Source organism: Aquarana catesbeiana, linkage group LG08 (genome assembly GCF_042186555.1).
Source record: "Aquarana catesbeiana isolate 2022-GZ linkage group LG08, ASM4218655v1, whole genome shotgun sequence".
NCBI classification, from domain to species: domain Eukaryota; kingdom Metazoa; phylum Chordata; class Amphibia; order Anura; family Ranidae; genus Aquarana; species Aquarana catesbeiana.
Genome location: NC_133331.1, coordinates 40,330,563 through 40,351,649, shown reverse-complemented (window position 1 = coordinate 40,351,649; position 21,087 = coordinate 40,330,563). Strand labels below are relative to the sequence as shown.

Genomic DNA, 21,087 nt, shown 5'->3' with positions numbered 1-21,087 from the left:
CGAAGAATTTTTTTTCTCTTGCTTTTAGTGAAAATCTAGGTAAAATCATACTTTTTTACTATATAGTTTTTTTTTATTATCTTTACCATTTTGCCTACCAGAGAATTTGTATTTCTGTTCAGCTCACCTTGTGAGCCAAAAAAAAAAAACTTCTTCCTAGTTCAGTATTTCCACTGAGGGGATTGTGTGCATTAAAAGATGAAAGTCGCTCCTACCCCTCACCTTGGTGTTTTGTAGGGTTTTGCCACTGCACACTCAGACCCACGCCAGGGTCATCTTCTCTGAATGCATCAAGAGCACTGTTGCCTCTACCAGTTTTTTTGCAGCTGGCTCCCAAGCATGCTCATGCGCCAAATTATCAGGAGGCCAGCTTCAAAAACCTGGAAGAGACAGCCGGTCTCCCTGATCCCGTGGTGCATGCACCGTAGCATAGCCACAGACTTTCTGGGATGTATTATGATTTGGTCCAGAATTCCTTAGTCCTGAGCTTTCATTGTGCTCTGTACAGCATCAAGGCACCCTGCGTCAGATGCAGCAAAGCAACCCCAAAACCTAATCAAGCCACCTCCATGTTTCAAAGTAGGTACAGTGTTCTTTTCTTTGAAAGATTATATTTTTGTCTGTGAACAAAAAGCTGATGTGAGTTGCAAAAAAGCTCCAGTTTTGTTTCAGCTGTCCAAAGGATATTCCCCCAGAAGCATTGTGGCTTGTTGATATGCATTTTAGCCAATTCTAGTTTGATAGAGATATATATATATATATATATATATATATATATATATATATATATATATATATATATATATATATATATATATATATATATATATATATATATATTATACACTTTTTAGCAGTGGAGTCCTCCAAGGTCTTTTTGCACTGGAGTCCTAGCCCACTGTCATTTAAAAATGACAAATGGTGTGATTAGATACTGATGTACATTGACCTGGGATTTCAGCATGTATCTCCTTGAGTTTTTCTTGACTCTGTTCATCATTCGCAGTATTCTCCTGTTCAACCTGGGGTCGATTTTTCCAATTGTGGGTATGTCTGGGGTGATTGGCTACACTCCCATGGACCTTAAACTACTTAAAAATATTTTCAGCTGTAGTCACAGGAACATAAAGCTGTCTGGAGACGGTCTTATCTTTACCTTTGCCATTCCGGTCATCAGTTTTTCCTCTGATTTCCTTAGACAGCTATTTCCTTTGCTGGTCCATGCTCAGTTTGGTATCTTTGTGTGCACCAAACAGCATTCTTTTCTAGGAGTTCCAAAAAATCTGTCCTGGCCATTTTAGAATATCTTTGTGGAAGAGGAAATAATGTATCTCTTTGTACACTTTCTTTGGTTTAGGCTGGGTTCACACTGGTGCAACATACGCTCCGGAGCGACTCTGGGAGCACATGACGCATGATGTGTACAAATCAATGGTTCCCTATGAGAGCCGTCTTAACTGGTCCGATACAAATTGGTCCGACTTTAGAAAAAGTTCCCATACTACTTTGGTTCCGACTTTGGTCCATATTCAGCCCATTCAATATCATTGAAGTCGGATCAAAGTCAGATCCTCGTCCTAGCCATTTAACTTGTGAAATCCGACATTACAGCAGCAGGAAAAGGAATTTGTCACACTGGGATTGTGTTGATTGGTCAAAGGACAAGTCGGACTATCTCAAAGTCGGAGCAAAATCTTATCCTGTTCATTCAAGTCGGATGGAAGTAGGACCGATGTCGCAGGGCAAAATAGGATGACATTTGTACAACAGTAGTGTTGTACCAGTGTGAACCCGGCCTTACTCTAAGATATAAAAAAGGCATGCAGGTATACATGAGGCAATTGCTTTAAATTCCACTCCTTTTTAGGAGGAATGAAGCATTGTTTCAAAATATTGTAACGGTACCAACAAATTTGTTCATATTTCTATGAACACAGAAAAGGCACATCAATGCTAAGTGCAGTTGAAGGTGTGAAGAACAATGTTTGTGTTTTTTTTGTTTGTTTTTTTTGGTGTGTGTGTTACTTCTTGCTCACAGGCCAGTTCTTGTTAAACCTTTGTCATAGATAAGGTAGACTTCGGGGGACATGTATATATCAGTGGCATGACTTTCCCATAACCTTAATACTGATTTAAAAAAAATACTAAAATAATATAGGTTCCTCAGGCTTAAAGCGGTAGTAAACCACAATGGAAGAAACAAAAATTCCCCTGCAAGGCAAATGCAATTGCTACATGAGTGGCTGGGGGGGGGGGGGGGGAGCAATGATGTCACTCCTGCGCATGCCATTTACGGCACAGGCTCTGATGATCCGGCATACTGTGCTGGACCGTCAGCGCGCATTCACTCTAAATATCTCCTAAATGGTGCAAGTTTTGGGGATGTTCACAGTACCTACAGGTAAGCCTTATTATAGGCTTACCTGTAGGAATAAGTGGTAAAGCAGAGTTTACAACCACTTTAACACCACGTCTTGCATTTTATGGATCGGCCTCAAAATTTAGACTATGGTGTATGTTACCTTGCAGAGTATAGCAGCGATATCTGCTCTCTAATATAAAAGAGCCCTTTAGTACCTTTTTATTAGGTACACCTGCTTGTTAAAGCCCCACTCCAGGATAAGATCATCCCCTACCTCCCATGTCTCTAACTATTTGCTATTCTAAAAAGAAAAAAAGAAAGAAAAAAAAGTAGGAAATGACCCTACCTAAAGCTGAGTACACGCAATCCAAATATCGGCCGTTCAGCAGAAACCGACTGACATTTAAACAGTGTGTACAGCTGCCTGTCTCACAACCAGCTTCTGTTGAGAAGTCTTTCTGGAAAGCCTGCATCCAACCACCAGCCGATCAGCACTGGCAGCCATTCAGGGTTTTCTGGCAGGGGGCAGTTCCCCTGTCAAAGGCACAGTGGGGGAGATTGCCACACCAACATTTATTACAAGGAAGAATTTTGACTTTGACCCTAAATTGATTGTTGGGGGCCACGTAGCATTATAATTTTTGGTATAAAAGGAACAAATCCGTGGATTGTGTATGTTGTGCTGAGGATGTTGAGATGTAAACTCCATTTCCACAAGGACTGATGTAATTCAGTGTTCTCTGCTAAGAGCTGCAGCGTATGTCGCCATATATAAATGGATGTAATACATAAATGAAATAAAAGCCGAGCGAAAACTCTTGTGTAATTGACATTGTAGGCCCAGCTGTAATGTTTGGTCATTACTTAGCTCGGTATCTGCATCTAAGCCAGCACGCTTGCTGTGCTGCTGCCGATAGCTTTTCCTATTGTGATGGTTAAGATAAGTGTGCATACATAAGTGTATTCGCTCGGTGTGTGAAGCCACATAAATGTATGAAAAGATAAAGCACAGCTCACCATCTCTAAAGCAAACATGACACCATCGAGATTAACGCGGCCCAGAATCCTCCGCACGTGTAAACTGAATCCGCATCTAATTGATTCTTTCCAACATTCTGTTTGCAGTTTTGTGCTTGAACCTCTCTTGCCAAAGAAGATGCATTCTCGCTCCCAAGATAAATTGGACAGAGATGATCTTGATAAGGAGAAAAAAGAGAAAAAGAAGGAGAAGAGGAACAGCAAGCATCAGGAGATATTTGATAAAGAGTTTAAAGCAACTGACATTCCACCCCAGCAGTCTGAGGCTGTTATACTTTCAGAGACCGTAAGTCACATTACAGCACCTTCTTTGTTATGGAGCAGTTTCTGCGTATTGGTTAGCACTAAAACTCGCCATCCACAGCCCAAATGTTGGCCGATTCCTGCTGAATCTGCCAAAATCTGAGCTGTAGTTGGACCTGTCAGCACTACCATGCTCAGCAAAAAGTCCATTTAAAATCATCTGAGAAAGGTGGAAAATTGTCCGTCGATCAGTGACTGCATCGGATAGGATCAGGTAGCCAATGGTGCTGCTGAATACAATAGCTGGCAATGCAGATTCTTTCTTCACACTGTTTAGCACAGATGGATGAATGAATCAGTTGATTTATATTGTTCAACCTGAATTAGAGGAATTTAATGCAGTATGGTTAGCTATTATAATGCTTTTTGCGCCACTCAAAGTACAGGTGAAAGCGTATCCCTGAGCAGGTTTATTTTGATACCAATCTAGAGGGCTAGTTAGTGTAAAAAGGAAAGGATCACCCCAACCACCCCAGGTGAATAAATAAGGAATGGTCTCAGCCTATGTGTCTCCACCACACCATACACCCTGATGCATTTTGCCCCGCCTACTGGGGTTTCATCATAGGGCTGTGTACCTAAGCCCCGGTGGGCGAGGCGAAATGTGTCGGTGTGGTTGAGACACATAGGCTGAGACCGTTCCTTATCATTTATTCACCTGGGTTGGTCTGGAGTAGCGTTGATCAGTTCCTTTTTACAGGTATGGTTAGCCTAATGGTACTGGACAAGGAGGTGTGTGTAAGGATTTATAATGACATTTGATGTTTATCTCTCTCTCTATAGATAGATATAGATAGATAGATAGATATCTATCTCTATCTATATCCCTTGATTCAAAGTGCGCAAGCCTTTTTAGAAGACTTGGATTTGTCAACAGTGATATTCTGGGAAGGAGGGAGGAACTTTAAACATAAAACTTGATAAAAAAAAAACAAAGTTCTTTAGCAAGGAACATACATTTTGCATTAATAATTATGCTACCAAAATGAGTGTGTGCTGTAAACTGCCTCCACAATTGTTCCTGTTTCTGCTTGCCAGAGGCTGCCATTTTGCTGAAGCCCAAAGCCCCAGCTGTAAATCATAAAGCGGAACTAAACCCATCAATTTACCAGTTTCAAAAAACAGTTTGATTTGATTTTTGTCCTCGACCACGGCCAAACCGTCACATGGCTGGTGTCATAACTGATTACATGTGCAGCACCATGGCAGTTGCAGTTCAAACAGAAGCTGCTTCCTTGGCTGTAAAGGATAAAAAAGGTTTAATTCCGCTTTAATGCTGCCAACAGAACGGCCTCTACAAACTCAGCAGTGCCTAAAAATGAAGAGCAAACTGAGCATGTGCAGAGCAGGGTAAGAAGGTGTATTACTGGATTTTAAGCAGTATAGACACTTATTTTAAATGTTTTACATGGCTATACCTCCTAAAGGGGCCGGCCTGAAGTGATCTATCAGCAGGCGAAGTCCAAACTGACACAAGAATTGTCCATTAAATGGGCAGCTTACATGGTGCATGTCTTTTTTGCATAACACAATAGGCAGAACACAGACAGGGAGAAAGGACCAGGATTTCAACACTGCCAAAGCATTAACTGGCAGGATTTTGGTGTAGTGTTTGTAAAGGCAATGCTTGAAATGACAAGAGAGCCAGTCACAAGGGAAATGACCGGGGGTGATCGGTGGGGAGGAGGTAGGTGGCCAGGTGTTGTATGAAGAGCACACATCTGGGTATTGCCATTTTCACCCTTTATTGTAATTAGTTAGGCCATTCCAAATGTGTTGATTCCTTTATGTTTTTCTGTTCTATAGATAAGCCCACTAAGACCTCAGAGACCAAGGAGTCAAGTCCTGAATACTGTTGCTGGTGACAGGCGCTTCTCTGTATCCCCAAGTCAGCCTTCAACGCAACAACCACAAGCACCTGTTACCCCCAGAGCCAGGCTTACATTTAGTTCATCAGTAGGTGAGTCATTACGTCCCACCCATCTCTCATATCTTCTGTATCACCTAACACCACTTTTTGCTCTGTCAGGTTTTCTTTTTTACAGTAATCTATTATATTTGTTTATATTACTATTATGATGGATCATTTGGCTAACAGCAAAGCGATGTATCCCATAGCAACACAGAGGTCAGACTTTCTTGTAGTCGGCCACCAGGTTTGCACACATCTCAGGAGGGATTTTGAAATAAGAAGTTTGGGTTGGGACTTTATATGAGACCGTGACCATCCAGTACACAGGTCTCCATCCCTATGTATACAAGAAAAATAAGGGGAAATTGGGGAAAAAGGGGGCAAGGGGACTTTATATGAAACACAACACTAGGGCAGGCTGGGTCATCAGATATAGAAAAATAGTGAGATTTATTGATACCACATGAAAATGCAATCGATGCTACTCACATATAGTCAATAGATATGGTACAGAGTAAGTAAAACATGACAGTAGAACATATTACAGTAGCATAGTGACATGTTAAAACATTGTAGCATAGGTAAATAACAGTATCATCAGCATTACACCCAACATGTGTGTACGTAATCAATATTATATTAAAATCAAACTGATGACTTAAACACTAAAAATGCCCATGGTAAATGCATATTTGCTGTGACATGTCAAAAAATTGTGAATGTTTAGTTGTAATGCTCGACGCGTTTCGTGGAAGTTTGTCCACTCATCAGGAGCAGCTATCTGGAAATATCTAGGGTATGATATAAAATAGTAATTAATAATGTATAATTGCAACAGGAAGAGGGGAAGCAAAACCGCTAGTCCTAGCACTCTTACTTGTGGGTATGCGGTAGAGTGATTGTAGGGCATAATAGTAATATTCATGATGGTAGGAGATTTTTAGGAGTGAACGTAGCATCCCCACGGGAGCTGAGGAGGCGACCAAGCGGCGGCACGGCGAGACAATTCAGGGTACCATAGAATAATAGGTAGTAGGAAGGTTCCCCATGGTTTCCAACATGGTAGTGTAATTTATAGCATAAACCCGAGGTAGCTGTAAAATAATAAAGGTAGGTGTATAGTTGTAAGCAAAGAACGGGTGTTGTTAGATGACCACAGAGTGGAAGATAAAGTGTAGGGCAAAGTGAAGCTCAGGTAGAAAGGGCATAGAAAATCCAAACAAAGTGATAACAGGGGAGCCAATAGGACAAAGGAAGAGAGGAAAGAACGCCCACCACAGACACCAAGTGAGCAAGGTGAAGGGACAATGTATCGCAGTAAGTGTGAAGATAGGCAGGTAGATGGGGGTAGTGAAAGCATAGTGAAAAGAAATAGAAGTCCATGGTTACCTGAGATGGTTAGATCTCAGCCGTCCAGCCAACGAGGTAACCCCCAACGTCACGCTAAGGCGTGCTGTGAGGGAGTTGCGACGCACACCGGTGCTATCCCCCGATCCCCTTGATCCATAGGTCACGAGATCGTGGGCGTGTGTCCGCTGTGCGTCAACGCCACGCCCCGCATGTCGGCTACGTTTGGCGTCATCTGACGTCACGTGCTGACGTGACGTAGTTTCCATCTGGCGTGCAGACTGATGGAGGCGGAGGCTGCCTATATAGGCGCTAGTCGCCTCAGTAGGCTGCTTCCTTTCCTCCCTCACAGCACGCCTTAGCGTGACGTTGGGGGTTACCTCGTTGGCTGGACAGCTGAGATCTAACCATCTCAGGTAACCATGGACTTCTATTTCTTTTCACTATGCTTTCACTACCCCCATCTACCTGCCTATCTTCACACTTACTGCGATACATTGTCCCTTCACCTTGCTCACTTGGTGCCTGTGGTGGGCGTTCTTTCCTCTCTTCCTTTGTCCTATTGGCTCCCCTGTTATCACTTTGTTTGGATTTTCTATGCCCTTTCTACCTGAGCTTCACTTTGCCCTACACTTTATCTTCCACTCTGTGGTCATCTAACAACACCCGTTCTTTGCTTACAACTATACACCTACCTTTATTATTTTACAGCTACCTCGGGTTTATGCTATAAATTACACTACCATGTTGGAAACCAAGGGGAACCTTCCTACTACCTATTATTCTATGGTACCCTGAATTGTCTCGCCGTGCTGCCGCTTGGTCGCCTCCTCAGCTCCCGTGGGGATGCTACGTTCACCCCTAAAAATCTCCTACCATCATGAATATTACTATTATGCCCTACAATCACTCTACCGCATACCCACAGGTAAGAGTGCTAGGACTAGCGGTTTTGCTTCCCCTCTTCCTGTTGCAATTATACATTATTAATTACTATTTTATATCATACCCTAGATATTTCCAGATAGCTGCTCCTGATGAGTGGACAAACTTCCACGAAACGCGTCGAGCATTACAACTAAACATTCACAATTTTTTGACATGTCACAGCAAATATGCATTTACCATGGGCATTTTTAGTGTTTAAGTCATCAGTTTGATTTTAATATAATATTGATTACGTACACACATGTTGGGTGTAATGCTGATGATACTGTTATTTACCTATGCTACAATGTTTTAACATGTCACTATGCTACTGTAATATGTTCTACTGTCATGTTTTAGTTACTCTGTACCATATCTATTGACTATATGTGAGTAGCATCGATTGCATTTTCATGTGGTATCAATAAATCTTACTATTTTTCTATATCTGATGACCCAGCCTGCCCTAGTGTTGTGTTTCATATAAAGTCCCATTGCCCCCTTTTTCCCCAATTTCCCCTTATTTTTCAGGAGGGATTTTGTCCCACATCTCTTTGTAGATCCTCTCCAAGTCATTAAGAATTTGAGGCTGACGTTTGGTAATGCGAACCTTCAGCTCCCTCCACATATTTTCTATGGGATTAAGGTCTGAAGACTGGCTAGGGACTCCAGGACCTTAACCACTTAAGGACTAGCCTCGTTTTGAGATTTTGGCGTTTACAAGTTTAAAACAGTTTTTTTTTGCTAGAAAATTACTTAGAAAAAAAACAATGTATAATGTTTGGGGGTTCTAACACCCTAGAGAATAAAATGGCGGTCATTGCAATACTTTTTTTCACACCATACTTGCGCAGCGGTCTTACAAGTGCACTTTTTTTGGAAAAAAATCCACTTTTTTGAATAAAAAAAAACACAACAATTTTTTTTTATATTGTGAAAGATAATGTTATGCTGAGTAAATTGATACCCAACATGTCACGCTTCAAAATTGCGCCCACTCGTGGAATGACGTAAAACTTTTACCCTTAAAAATCTCCATAGGCGACGTTTAAAAAATTCTACAGGTTGCATGTTTCCAGTTAAAGAGGAGGTCTAGGGCTAGAATTATTGCTCTCACTCTAGCGATCGCGGCGACACCTCACATGTGTGGTTTAACCCACCGTTTTCATATGCGGGCGCTGCTCACGTATGTGTTTGCTTCTGCGCACAAGCTCATCGGGCCGGGGCCCTTTAAAAAAAAAATGTTTTTCTTATTTATTTTACTTGATTTTACTTATTTTTTCACTTTGTTTTTATAAAAAAAAATTTGGGTCACTTTTATTCCTATTACAAGGAATGTAAGCATCCCTTGTAATAGAAAAAAGCATGACAGGTCCTCTTAAATATGAGATCTGGGGGTCAAAAAGACCTCAGATCTCATATTTGGACTAAAATGCAATAAAAAAAAAAAAAAAAAAAAATTTGTCATTTGAAAAAAATGACATTGAAAAAATGGCCCTTTAAGACGTATGGGCGGAAGTGACGTTTTGACGTCGCTTCCGCCCTGCTATGGTATGGAGATGGGTGGGGGCCATCTTAGCCTCACTCATCTCCATACCCAGCCACGACAAGGACCCGAATGCCTCCGATGCGGCCGACGGCTCCGGTAATAGATTTTACCCAGGGAGTTTATATGATCAAAATGGTAATGTTGGGAAAGCGTAGTGCTTTTCACCAATAGTTGTGGTGATCTTGCATAAAATGTAATATCAGCACATAGGACAATCGGAGGAGATGGCAATTGGTTTGGGTATTCCATGGAGCACGTCTGGGCCACCTAAAACAGGTATAGATCTCTGTGAAGAATGGTAATACAAATTTTATGTAAGAAGGAGCTGTGACTGTTTGTTGTTTGTATGTCATACCATTATCCGTGTACCCAATTGCTTTCTCTAGGCGTGGAACAAAATGGTGTCCCTGCTGCTGAACCAATGGATATCCCTCCTCCACTACCAGTTAAAGGAAATACAGGAGATTATGGCAATGTCACAGATTACCAGGAGTTCATTCAGCCTGCTGCAATACCACCTGCACCCCAGAGGGTACGTTTATATCATACAGCCAGCCTCACACATGTAGTTAAACTCCACTATTATGAATGTGCTGGGTGTGAGCTTAAAAAGATGTGAACTGCATTTTCTGTAATAATAACGGAAGGTAAAGTGTTGGGGTACACAGTAACTCACACCCAATCGGTTTATAGTACAGGGCCGTCAGTGCAATGAAAGATGGATGCTGATTGGTCACTACTGATTACTGTACTTTACATATTGTTTTATACAGAATACCCTTAGGCTAGGTTCACACATGCCCTGTGTGAATTTCCCCTCAGTTTTCACTGCAAATTTCTACAGCAGCTGTTCACGGTTCATCCGCGAATTAGATGCAGTTCAGATGCAAATTTTTCTTTAATCTTAGCTGTTTGTTAACGAGTGGGCCAGAAAGCCGGCCGCCACGTCCTTAACAACAGATGACTCCTCAGCTGTCAGCGAAGTTCCCTTTAGCTATTTAAGAACTGTTAGACAGCCGCAGCGGAGATTTTTTTTTTTGTTAAAGGGGGCTTCCACATTCCGATAAGCCTCCTGCCCGCAGACCCCCTAAACCACCAGCCAGGCTTGTGGGGCAGACCCCCCCCCCCCCCCCATGTTGAGGGCTTGTGGCTTGGTATGGTTCAGGAGGGGGCACTCCCTCTCCCCCCTCTTTCCTGCATGCTCAGATAAGAGTCCAGGATGGATTGGAGAGGGGACCCCACACCGTTTTTTTTTATTTTAAATTTTGTTGTGGGTCTCCCCTTAAAACCATACCAGACCCCCCACAAGTTTTTTTTTCGGATTGAATTTGTGTTCAAAACGGATCAGATGTGTGATTTTAGATGCATTCCCATAGAAGGCAATGAGCCTGGAATTTGCATCAGAAAATGCACAGGACAATTTTCAAATTCGCAGCATATTTGCACTGCATATATGTGAACTGGCTCCATAGAAAAGGCTGCCGGTTCATATGTCGGATGCAGTTCAGAACGCATCCAATTTGCATATACTGTATGTGAACAGAGCCTAAAGCCTACATTTGCACAGGTGTTTATCCACACCGTGAATCCCAGCAGCAAGAATTTACTGATTCCTGCAGCTGGGATTGACAGCTGTGTGTGGATAGCTGCAGACGCCGAGCGTATATAGTGCAAGGACAGGCTGTCAACGGCCACAGTCATTCGTGACAGCCAGCGATTACCTGCAGTGATCGTGACTGGATGCTTACAAAGCGGAAGTTAAGAGTTGAAGAGTCACGAATAGCTGCGTCTGTTGACAGCCTGTCATTGTCTGGTATGGGCTCAGTGGCCACAGCTGTCTATCCCAACTGCAGGAATCAGTAGATTCTTGCCACTGGTATTCGCAGTGTGACTAAACGTTCGTGTGAATGTGACTTTATACCCTGAAAAGTAAAAATCTGCTTTCATTCCACTTTTCTCTGTAGATGTGTGCTGTTACATTGTGATGTAAAATGCAGCCCAGTGCACATTTATAGTGTGATGCTACACAGCAGTACACCGATGTACAATATAGGCTCTTTTCATTTCCCTATGCTGCAAAAAAAAACTCATACAGGATCCATTTTCTGGTGCACTGACAACCCACTGTTTTATGATAGGGCCCTTAGAGAATGGTAAGTGTTAGGCCTATTTACCTTTTACAAAACTGTTTATACAGAGAGCAGTGCAGACACAGCCGCCGTCCCCATCCCCCAGTCTGATGTGGCTGACAAGAAATCGGGCTGTGCACAGCACTTCAGAAAAGTCATAACGCGATAATGTGGCCACCAGCAGTTTTCAAATGCCAGCAGCTCAGTGCAAGACTGCTGTCCCATCATTGGCAACTTTCCCCCTGTAAAGAAAAACCAGCAACATTTACAGAATTTTGAGCTGACTTTGACTATGATCCTGACAAATATATACTTACTAGCTCAATGCAGAGTCCTGGTTGGTTAGTTGTTGCAGTGAATGCCTCCGGATTACATAATAATTCTATGTACATTTATAGACCCGTCGGTGAAACTGTGATATCACAAGACCTCACATCTGCTGACTTGGATTTGCAAATTTGTATTCGATCCCTCCCATGCTGTGAAATATCTCACATCAATGTTCTGTTAGACAAGGTGGTGTGTTAGGTAGATATATAAAAGGAATCTTTGGTCTTATATTTAAATTAAAAAGATAGGCCAAGCAGTTAAATACGCTATTTAACTACTTTAGTTCCAGCCTGTATACCCCTTCATTACAAGTTCAATTTTCTCTGCTGTGATAGTTGAACAATTACTCTGTGATATTAAAGCTTTGTATTTATTTTTTTCTTTTTAATTAACAAACCTGTTATACTTACCTGCTCTGTGGGGTGGTTTTGCATAGAGCAGCCCCCCCGATCCTCCTCTTCTCAGGTCGCACGCCGGTGTCTTGCAGTGAAAGTTCCCCCGGTGGATAAGGACCCCACTGTACTGTGCTTGCGCAGTACAGACTACTACGGTGATGCCGAAAATTGCCGAACATAAAGAGCTGTGAGTGAATTCTACACCGCATATGCACAATTAACATGACATTCTACCAAACTATGCCGCATGCTCCCGGTGCTCGTGCTACTCTGCAAGGGGCGGGTCTATTATTACTGTTGTATCGTCTAAGCAAGGGGCGGGTCTATTATTACGGTCTATTATTACTGTTATATCTGTAGGCATCCGCCCCTTACACGTTATAACAGTAATAATAGACCCGCCCCTTGCAGAGTAGCATGAGCACCGGGAGCGTGTGGCATCGTCTGGTACAATGTCATGTTAATTCCGCATGCGCGATGTACAGCTCACTCACAGCTCTTTGTGTTCGGCAATTTTCGCCAGCTCCATAGTCCTTATTACTGTGCAAGCGCTGCGCCTGCGCAGTACAGGGGGGTCCTTATCCGCCAGCCGGACCTTTCTCGGCAGAACACCGGCGCTCCTCCCTCCTGCAAGGTGTCCACACACAGCCAAAGCTTGGCCCCACCCCTCCATCTCCTGATTGGCTCACCGGCTGTGATTGCCATTGGCTCCCACTGCTGCCAAAAGCCAATCAGGAGTGTAAATCCCCAGAGAGGCAAGGCCCTTGGGGACATCGCTGGATCGACAGGGGGCTCAGGTAAGTATTAGGGCGGCTGCTGCACACAGAAGGTTTTTTTTTTTACCTTCATGCATAGAATGCACGAAGGTAAAACAACCTCTTTAAGCTGGTCATACATGAATTGAAATTTAGCTGTTGCAGAAGGAGTTTCAATTTCTGTGTAGCCACTGTAGTTGAACAGAAGTCTGGCAGATGACCGGCAGCACTAATCTGTGTGTCCTGATGGTGGGGGGGAGTCTCCTCACTGTTAAAATACAATGACACAGTGGGGAGGATTCCCACATCCACACCGAATTGGTGGATGTGGGAATCTGGTCAATTTCTTTTCCATGCAACCCCCGGAAAAAAAAAAAAAAAACTGACCCATGTCTGGCCAGCTTTAGTTCTTCTATTGGGGAAAGAAAGGCTGGCAACCATAGCCAACACGTTTGGTAGCTGCTATTTCAAGTAAAATAGTGCAGAATGACTGTAAATGGATGAATCCCTGCATACCATACTGTAAAACTGCAGCTCGGCCACCAATTTTTATCGCTCCCACTGGTCACCTGTCCATAAGAGTCTTTAGAGTGCCACACTCTTTGCTTTTTTTTTTTATGGTCTGAACTCTTTCCAAGCCCTCCACCCTGGAGTATCTAGTATTGTGAGAGCTGCCTCACCAGAGCTAGTGAGCTCTACATATTGGTGTGTTACAATCCAGGACATTGATAACATACAATGGATCGTACAATAGCCGGCTTCTCTATTCTCGGTGTGAGCTGCATTCATTCCTTTCAATTTAGGAATTTGCATCATCTCATTTTACTACCATATCTTGCTCAGTAATTGGCTCAGAGCTCCATGTTTGTTATCTCACCTTGTGTGATAATTTCCATATAGTGCAGCATTTTCGGGGCAGCTGCATTGAGAGTGTTGCACGCAGGCCTCATGTATGTCCATTTTACTCGATGCAAGCGGCAGACTACTAGAGGGAGGCGGACAGGCCAGATTGTTGCTGTGCTGCAGATGTGCCTTTTACATAAGGTTCCCATCTCCCCCGAGGTGTGTGCGAGTCAGTGAATCCGCTCAGAACAGGCTCTAATGTGAACTGGCAGACTCACCATATCTGAAAAGGGAAAAAGGGGCTCCTGGAAGAAACGAGACACCAAATCTCTATCTACAGGGAGGGCACTGCAAAAGGCGGCTTTGTCACAACTTTCCCAACTTCCTCCAAAGTCAGTGGATGTAAAATGACATGTGTTTACTTATTGAGCGATCTGCTGCATCCCATCTTCAAGGATCCCTATGTCCCCCTCAAAACAGGGAGGACTGTGAATATGTAAAGGGCTACCTTGTTTTTATAGAGGACCTGTCATTAACCAGAGCTATTTGCATTTCTGCATTGGACACATTCATTTAGCAATTATTTTATTACTTCTGATACCTACATAGCGTGTATTTTAACCACCTGACCTCCAGAAGATTTACCCCCCCTTCATGACTAGGCCACTTTTTGCGATACAGCACTGCGTTACTTTAACTGACAAGTTGCGCGGTCATGCAACGCTGTACACAAATACAGTTTGAAATTCTTTTCCCCCCCACATGTAGAGCTTTCTTTTGGGGGTATTTGATCACCACTGCGTTTTTTTTTTGTTTTTTTAAAGCGGTTGTATAGTCAAAATGTTAACTTTTACCTACAGGTAAGCCTATAATAAGGCTTACCTGTAGATAAACAAAATATCTCCTAAACCTGTACGGTTTAGGAGATATTCCCCTTGCAATGAGCCGCTGACTGCAGCGGCGCATGCGCACAGGGGAGTCTCGGCTGAAAGCCTGGCAGAAGCCGGACTTTGCCGGAAAGAAATCTCCAGCACGCATGCGTGGGAGTGACGACATCGCGGCTCCAGCCACTCACAGCGCTGGAGCCGCGATACCCGGAAAACACGAAGAGGCAACATGTCAGCAACCTCGGCGGGGACCAGGTAAGATACCGACACCTCGTTCTAAGGTAAGTATTTCATAATGAGCTAGTATACAAAAAAAAAAAAAGTGTCAGCGGGTTTACTACCGCTTTAATAAAAAAAAAGACAATTTAAAAAAAAAAAAAAAAAAAAAAAAAAAAAACAATTTACTTTCTGCTATGAAACATTTCCAAATTTTTTCTTTTTTTTTTAAATCTGATTTCTTCATAAATTTCGGCCAATATCTATTCTGCTACATTTTTTTTTTTCAGAAAAAAATGCGTATATTGATTGGTTTAATGTTGTAGCGTCTACAAACGATGGGATATAAGAATTTTTATTATTTTTTTTTTATACTAGAAATGGCGGCGAACAGGGACTTATAGTGGGACTGTAATATTGTGGTGGACAATTAGACACTAACTGACACTTTGTGGGAACCAGTGCCACTAATACAGCAATCGGTGCTATAAACATGCACTGTCACTGTACTAATGACACTGGCTGGGAAGGGGTTAAACATCCAGGGTGATCAAAGGGTTAACCGTGTGCCTAGCCAGTGTTTGTGTTTACTATTTGTTCTGCTTTTACTAGAGGAAGAAATTGATTTTAGATCCTTTGCAGGAACCCAGAATCCATCCCCCCCCCACCACCACCAGAACAGAACTCTGCCTTGTTTACATAGGCAGAGCTCCATTCTGAGTCTCTGCCCAATGATTGGCAGGTGCCAGCGGACATTGGGTGTCCGCCACCCACAGATCGGCTTCTGCTGTGAAGAGTCAAAGTAGAAAAGGCCCACCGGTGGGGTGCGTACCCTCCTAGGTGGAAGTGCGGGATCATGTCTTCTGTTCAGTGTACGCTGGGGCAGAGGATGGAAGTACTGTACCGACCTCATCATAGACCAAACCCTTCATATTCTTCATTCTTTATCTGTACAGTCCTGTAAAACTTCAATTACTTAGCAATGGCATACCTCGTGCCCCCACCCCTTCCTCATGTGGTGGATGTAAATATCAGGACCTGGCTGCCTGCTGGTGCTCAGGGACCATATTGTTGCAGTCTATAGGTAGTCTTGGATTAAACAGTACCAACAATTCTTCTCGTGTGAAGAAAAATATTTTTGCTGCCATTACCAACACCCCTTCTGACAAAGACTAGTTTTCTGGCTGTCATACTGATCCCTGTATCTTTACCAATATTTAAATCACTGTTGCAGAACAAGTATGGAAATCAGGAGTATTGACTTCACTTACCACCTGCTTGTTTATAGACGCTGAAAGCATTGCAGCAAGAGAGCCAGGAAACTGGAATCTTTAGTAGGTCAGCAATGACAGGATACCAGGTTATTTTAGTATGGACTAACTTGCTGAATGTGATCTATTGTTTAATAGTTTTTTTGCCCATTTGTCCTCTGTAACAACTATGATGAGCATGTCCTATGTTTTCTGTTGGATCTTCAGGTTACTTATACAAAATGCAGCAGAAGTAACGAGACTAAATACAGGCATACCCCTCTTTTAAGTACACAATGGGACTAGAGCATGTATGTAAAACGGAAATGTACTTAAAGTGAAGCAATACCTTTTTTCACTTCTCAATGCATTTACTGCATTGCAATAGTCATGTACAGGCATAACTGTAGTCAGGGGCTGTAGTGGGGAGGAGGGGGGGGGGATGCAGGGAGTGAATTTTATAGTACAATACTGTACAGTAATCCACTTACATTTAGGCAGAAACTCTGGGCAGGCGGCAACGCTGGGCTGGCTGGTGGGCAACTTTGGACCGGCGGGCAGACAGCAACTCTGGGCTGGCTGGAACTTTGCCTCTTCACTGGCGACAACTCCAGGCGGCAGCTCTGCCTCTTCCAGGCCATACTGCGGCTGTGTGGCGCGAGGTTGTGTGTACTTAAAGCGGGGTATGCCTGTAAAGTAGCCCCAGAGACATATGGATGCCTCAGGCCACCACTGTCTAGATGGCTGAAACATCCGTTTTGGATGTAGTGACTCTTTTAAATTGACCGTCTGCAAGGTAGGCATTGAGCACTTACTAAAGTTCCTTGCCTGGTACCTCATCTTGAGGGCTGTAGAGAGAGAACCCCAAACACTCCTGGAAATGTTGGAGGTGGCTTAGTGGTGCAGATCTGATGACTGGAAAATGACACATCATATTCATGGCACACAAGGTGCTCAGTCCCTTCTGATCAGCTGGGTTTGAGTACTGTGGCGACAGGGTCTCTTTAATAACTGTGTTTTTGTAGATGGAGGACTTACAAAGTGAGTTATAGGATTTCTATGAATAGGATGGTCAGGACAGACCAGTTCCCATTAAGACATGTCTATAGGGGATCCTCCACAAATGCTTCTCTCACATTAACAGATGTGATTGAAACATGTAGATGAAAGACGCTATCGGCTTATCGTGTCTGTCTTCATGTTTTATTCATTGGCGGTCTGGATGTGAACCACTGTACCAGTAAAGGTCTTTTTACTGCACTTATTGATTTCTCTCAAGAGTTAACACTAGGGAGTATTTTCTTTCTGTAAAGAACTGCCTAATAATAATATAAATTGCTAGATCTTTATTAGTACAAGCGGAATTTAAGCTATACGGTTCTGCCAGTCACCATTCTGGCTCATATTTTAATAACACTAGATGGCATACATTCTTCACACCACACATCCGCTATGTCTCCAGAGGGTGGTACCAGACCCATAAGGACCTATTCATAAAGACGGTCCTTCAGTCTATTTTTGACCCGTGATTAGATGGAACAAATAGACTGCAAGCTATGCCTATGCGCAGCCGCAAGCAAGCCAATAAGCGTTTACATCTGGGCCTGTTCAGGTTCATCAGACCGAACGCAATAAGTTTGTGCTCAGGTGCACTTATGCAGACCTCACCATCTGGTCATCCATAGGGATTACATGGGTCAGTTTTCCTCCTCCACAAGATGGGAGACAAAAAGGACAAGACACGGTTCTCACATATGTGTCATCCAATTCTATTCTGATCTTCAAGCAGAGGATCAGTCAATGGATCACCTTCTAATACAGAACGGAGGCGTCCAAGAGTAAAGTGCCTCAGGCTTTGGTGGTACAAATGCACAAAGTAGTCAGACTTTGTCAGGTCAGCTCAGACAGAGAAAACCTCATTGGTTGCACAAATGTAGAGCAGCACATAGACGGTTCACATCTGTGCATTGGGATGCTCTGAAACGCATGTGCTTTGGGGTGCCATTCAAAATAAATGGCACTGCAATGTAGATAGTGTGTATTACCCAAGAACACAGGTCTGAAGGGAGCACAGTGGAAGGATCTAACCATTTCCCACCCAATCCAAAACAAAGGCTTTTAAAGGAGTTCCAATCTCATTAATATGTACTAATGTTACAAACACCTTATCACGATGTTATAGATTGTAATATAAAGGACTATGGGCAGACATATGTGCTTATTATAGATGTGTGCTGTGCTGTGCTTCGCTTCTGCTTACAAAAACTGAGAAATCTTTCTGGCTGTTTGTGTGGCCGGGATGATGTTTTTAGCAGCTGTTGATTGGAAAGGATGAGTAATTGTAATGAAATTCAGATAATCAATAGAGGGAGAATCTACACACATACAATAAAGAGAAAGTGATACGGCAAGATATTCCTTCACTCTGTATGGAGGAAATCCTCCTTGCCCGGTTGTCACGGGAGCAAAGGTCCTCATTAGGTGTCTATTGCTGTCTGTCTCCTCACTAGAGAGATTTGCCGTCTTTCTATTATGCTGATCACCATTTTTACTGGGAATGAAAGTGTGAGTAAATCCAAAATATTAAGCTGCCATCAGAACTGGAATAAGAGGGAAACTGTCAGACAGTGTTTCTAATCCCTCTCCGCTTTATTCAAAGCTAAGAAAAAAAATGTTTGGCTTTAGGTATAGTTTAACAGAGGTTTTGTATGCCTAAACAAGGGAAGCTTTTTACATGTAAATACTATGCTTTAAATACAATGAATGCAGATACTATCTTATGAGGAGATACTACTAATGGTTTGGGGCAAGGGTATCTCAGAGATTAAATATCACATAATATACTATGTAAAATGGATACCCAAGGGCGCTTCTAAGTGTAACAAGTTAATGTTTTTTTTATAAAAAAAACTTAAAAAATGCACTCAAATTTAGTAGAGTGAAAGAAGGCTTATCTTAAAACCAAGGGAAGTTATCTCAGGGACCCAGGTTGAAGTGCAGAAATCCAGGGAAGTGTAGAGAAGATGCCCCCTGCAGCATATAGAGCTACAACACCACCAGAGCCAGTTAGACAGCAAAATGTGTGGCGATAATGCCTCTTTCTCAAGTATGAAAAAGAGGCGTTGTTGCCTTGAAAGGTATAGCTGTGCCCCGGCATCTAACGCCATTCCAAAATATTCCCATGCCGTCCAAATGGTTCTGGTGTTGAAGATGTACATGCTGCAGATGGCTTCTCTCTAAACTTCCCTGGATTGCTGCAGTTCGGCCTGGGTCCCTGAGATGACTACTTTTTGTCTTAAGATAAACCTTCTTCTTTCATCCTACTAAATGTGAGTGCATTTTTTTTTTACTTAAACAACTAACTTGCTACACTTAGAAGCACCCTATGGTGTCCATTTTCTCTATTACAGATAACCTTCAATCTGCTGAGAAGCTGCTCTGGGGCCAAGCAAGTGGTCATCATATGGACTTATGAACTGTGTTTAGCGCTTACCACTTTAAGGCTATTGGTGGTCTTCACACCATAAACTGATTTTTACTAATAACATCCTATGTGCTCACTAAAACTATTCTATGGTTTTTCTGATCACATCTTTCATACTTTATTTCAGTAATCTAATAATATACATCTATCTATTTCAGCACTTACCACCTCCGCTGCCCAGCAAAACACCACCGCCACCCCCTCCAAAGACGAAAAGGCATCCTTCCACGGACTCTGGCATGACGCAGTAACCTTGTTCCAGCTGTACCGCGGTGAATTCACCTCATTTGGGACGCAGTGTTTTCATTTCTCCTTTGTGCAATCATCTTAGATACAAGAAGAGTCACTTAATGTTAACAAAAATTTACTATTATAAAAAAGAAAAAAAAAAAAAAAAAGACTGTCAGCTACTGAAGTTGTGGATACTAATTTATGTAGTATAATACTAAGGGAGCAATTTACAAAGACGGCAAATCCAAATCGAGAAAATGACGGTGGCATTGCAAAAATCTGTCACTTCCTGTTTCATGATCGTGTACAGAAGTTTGTATATATGACTTTTTTTATTTTAGGCTCTTTTAATTTTTTTTTTTAAATGATGGTTTTACTGTAATAGATCCTAATATCTACTTATACACTCTTATGCATTTCCAGTCAGTGGCTCCTGCTGAAGGTATATATAGATAGTTCAGCGGTGCTGTACCTGTGCCAACTGATAAAAATATTACTTTGTGTCTTTCGTTGTCATGTGACTATTATGGTGCCATTTGCTGTATGTGTATTCTTTGCAATTCCGTTTTATAACCTCCTTGTAGATTTTGTTATATACATAACTGACTAAACCTATGAAAAGGCATTTAAAAAAAAAAAAAAAAAGAATAAAAAAGAAACATTTAAGTCACTGGAGTGAAGCTGATTTATATTGAGTACTTGGACACACTCTTTAAGACAGAATTCCTGTGTAATTGAGCAGGGACAGAAGCAGGCTTGTCCTTAGAAGAAATAGCAACTTCCATCACAGCCTTATTACACAGGTTCCATATTGCTTTGAGGCAGAATTATGTTAAGGTCACTTTTACACCGTTCCCCTCTGGTGTGTTGCATTAATGTACATTATGTTGCACATTACACTGTAATCTGTAGTCCATCTCTCTACTCTCTCCTCCTATCAGCAGGTTTCCTGTAAGCAGGGCCACAAATAGAATAGCGCCCCTCCAACCCATGCAGAAAAGGGACTTGAAATTTCTTCTTGTGCACACACAGCAATCCCACTCCACAACTCCCGGCAGTTAAATAAAAGTTCTCATCAGTTCAACAGCAGGGGCCTGGAATAGAGGGGGAGAGACTATTTATTTTTGGG

At 42.4% G+C, this 21,087-nt stretch overlaps 1 protein-coding gene across 1 annotated transcript in view; it reads left to right on the top strand.

The window, feature by feature from the left end:
* The window catches only part of DOCK1 (dedicator of cytokinesis 1), a gene marked incomplete in the record, with an annotated part of 633,434 nt that extends 612,806 nt beyond the window's left edge, over positions 1-20,628 (top strand). Inside the window, 4 exon segments of the mRNA XM_073595735.1 lie at positions 3,488-3,686; positions 5,510-5,663; positions 9,825-9,970; positions 19,886-20,628. Coding sequence (XP_073451836.1) covers positions 3,488-3,686; positions 5,510-5,663; positions 9,825-9,970; positions 19,886-19,978 — 592 coding nt within the window.
* Positions 20,629-21,087: the final 459 nt, after the last annotated feature.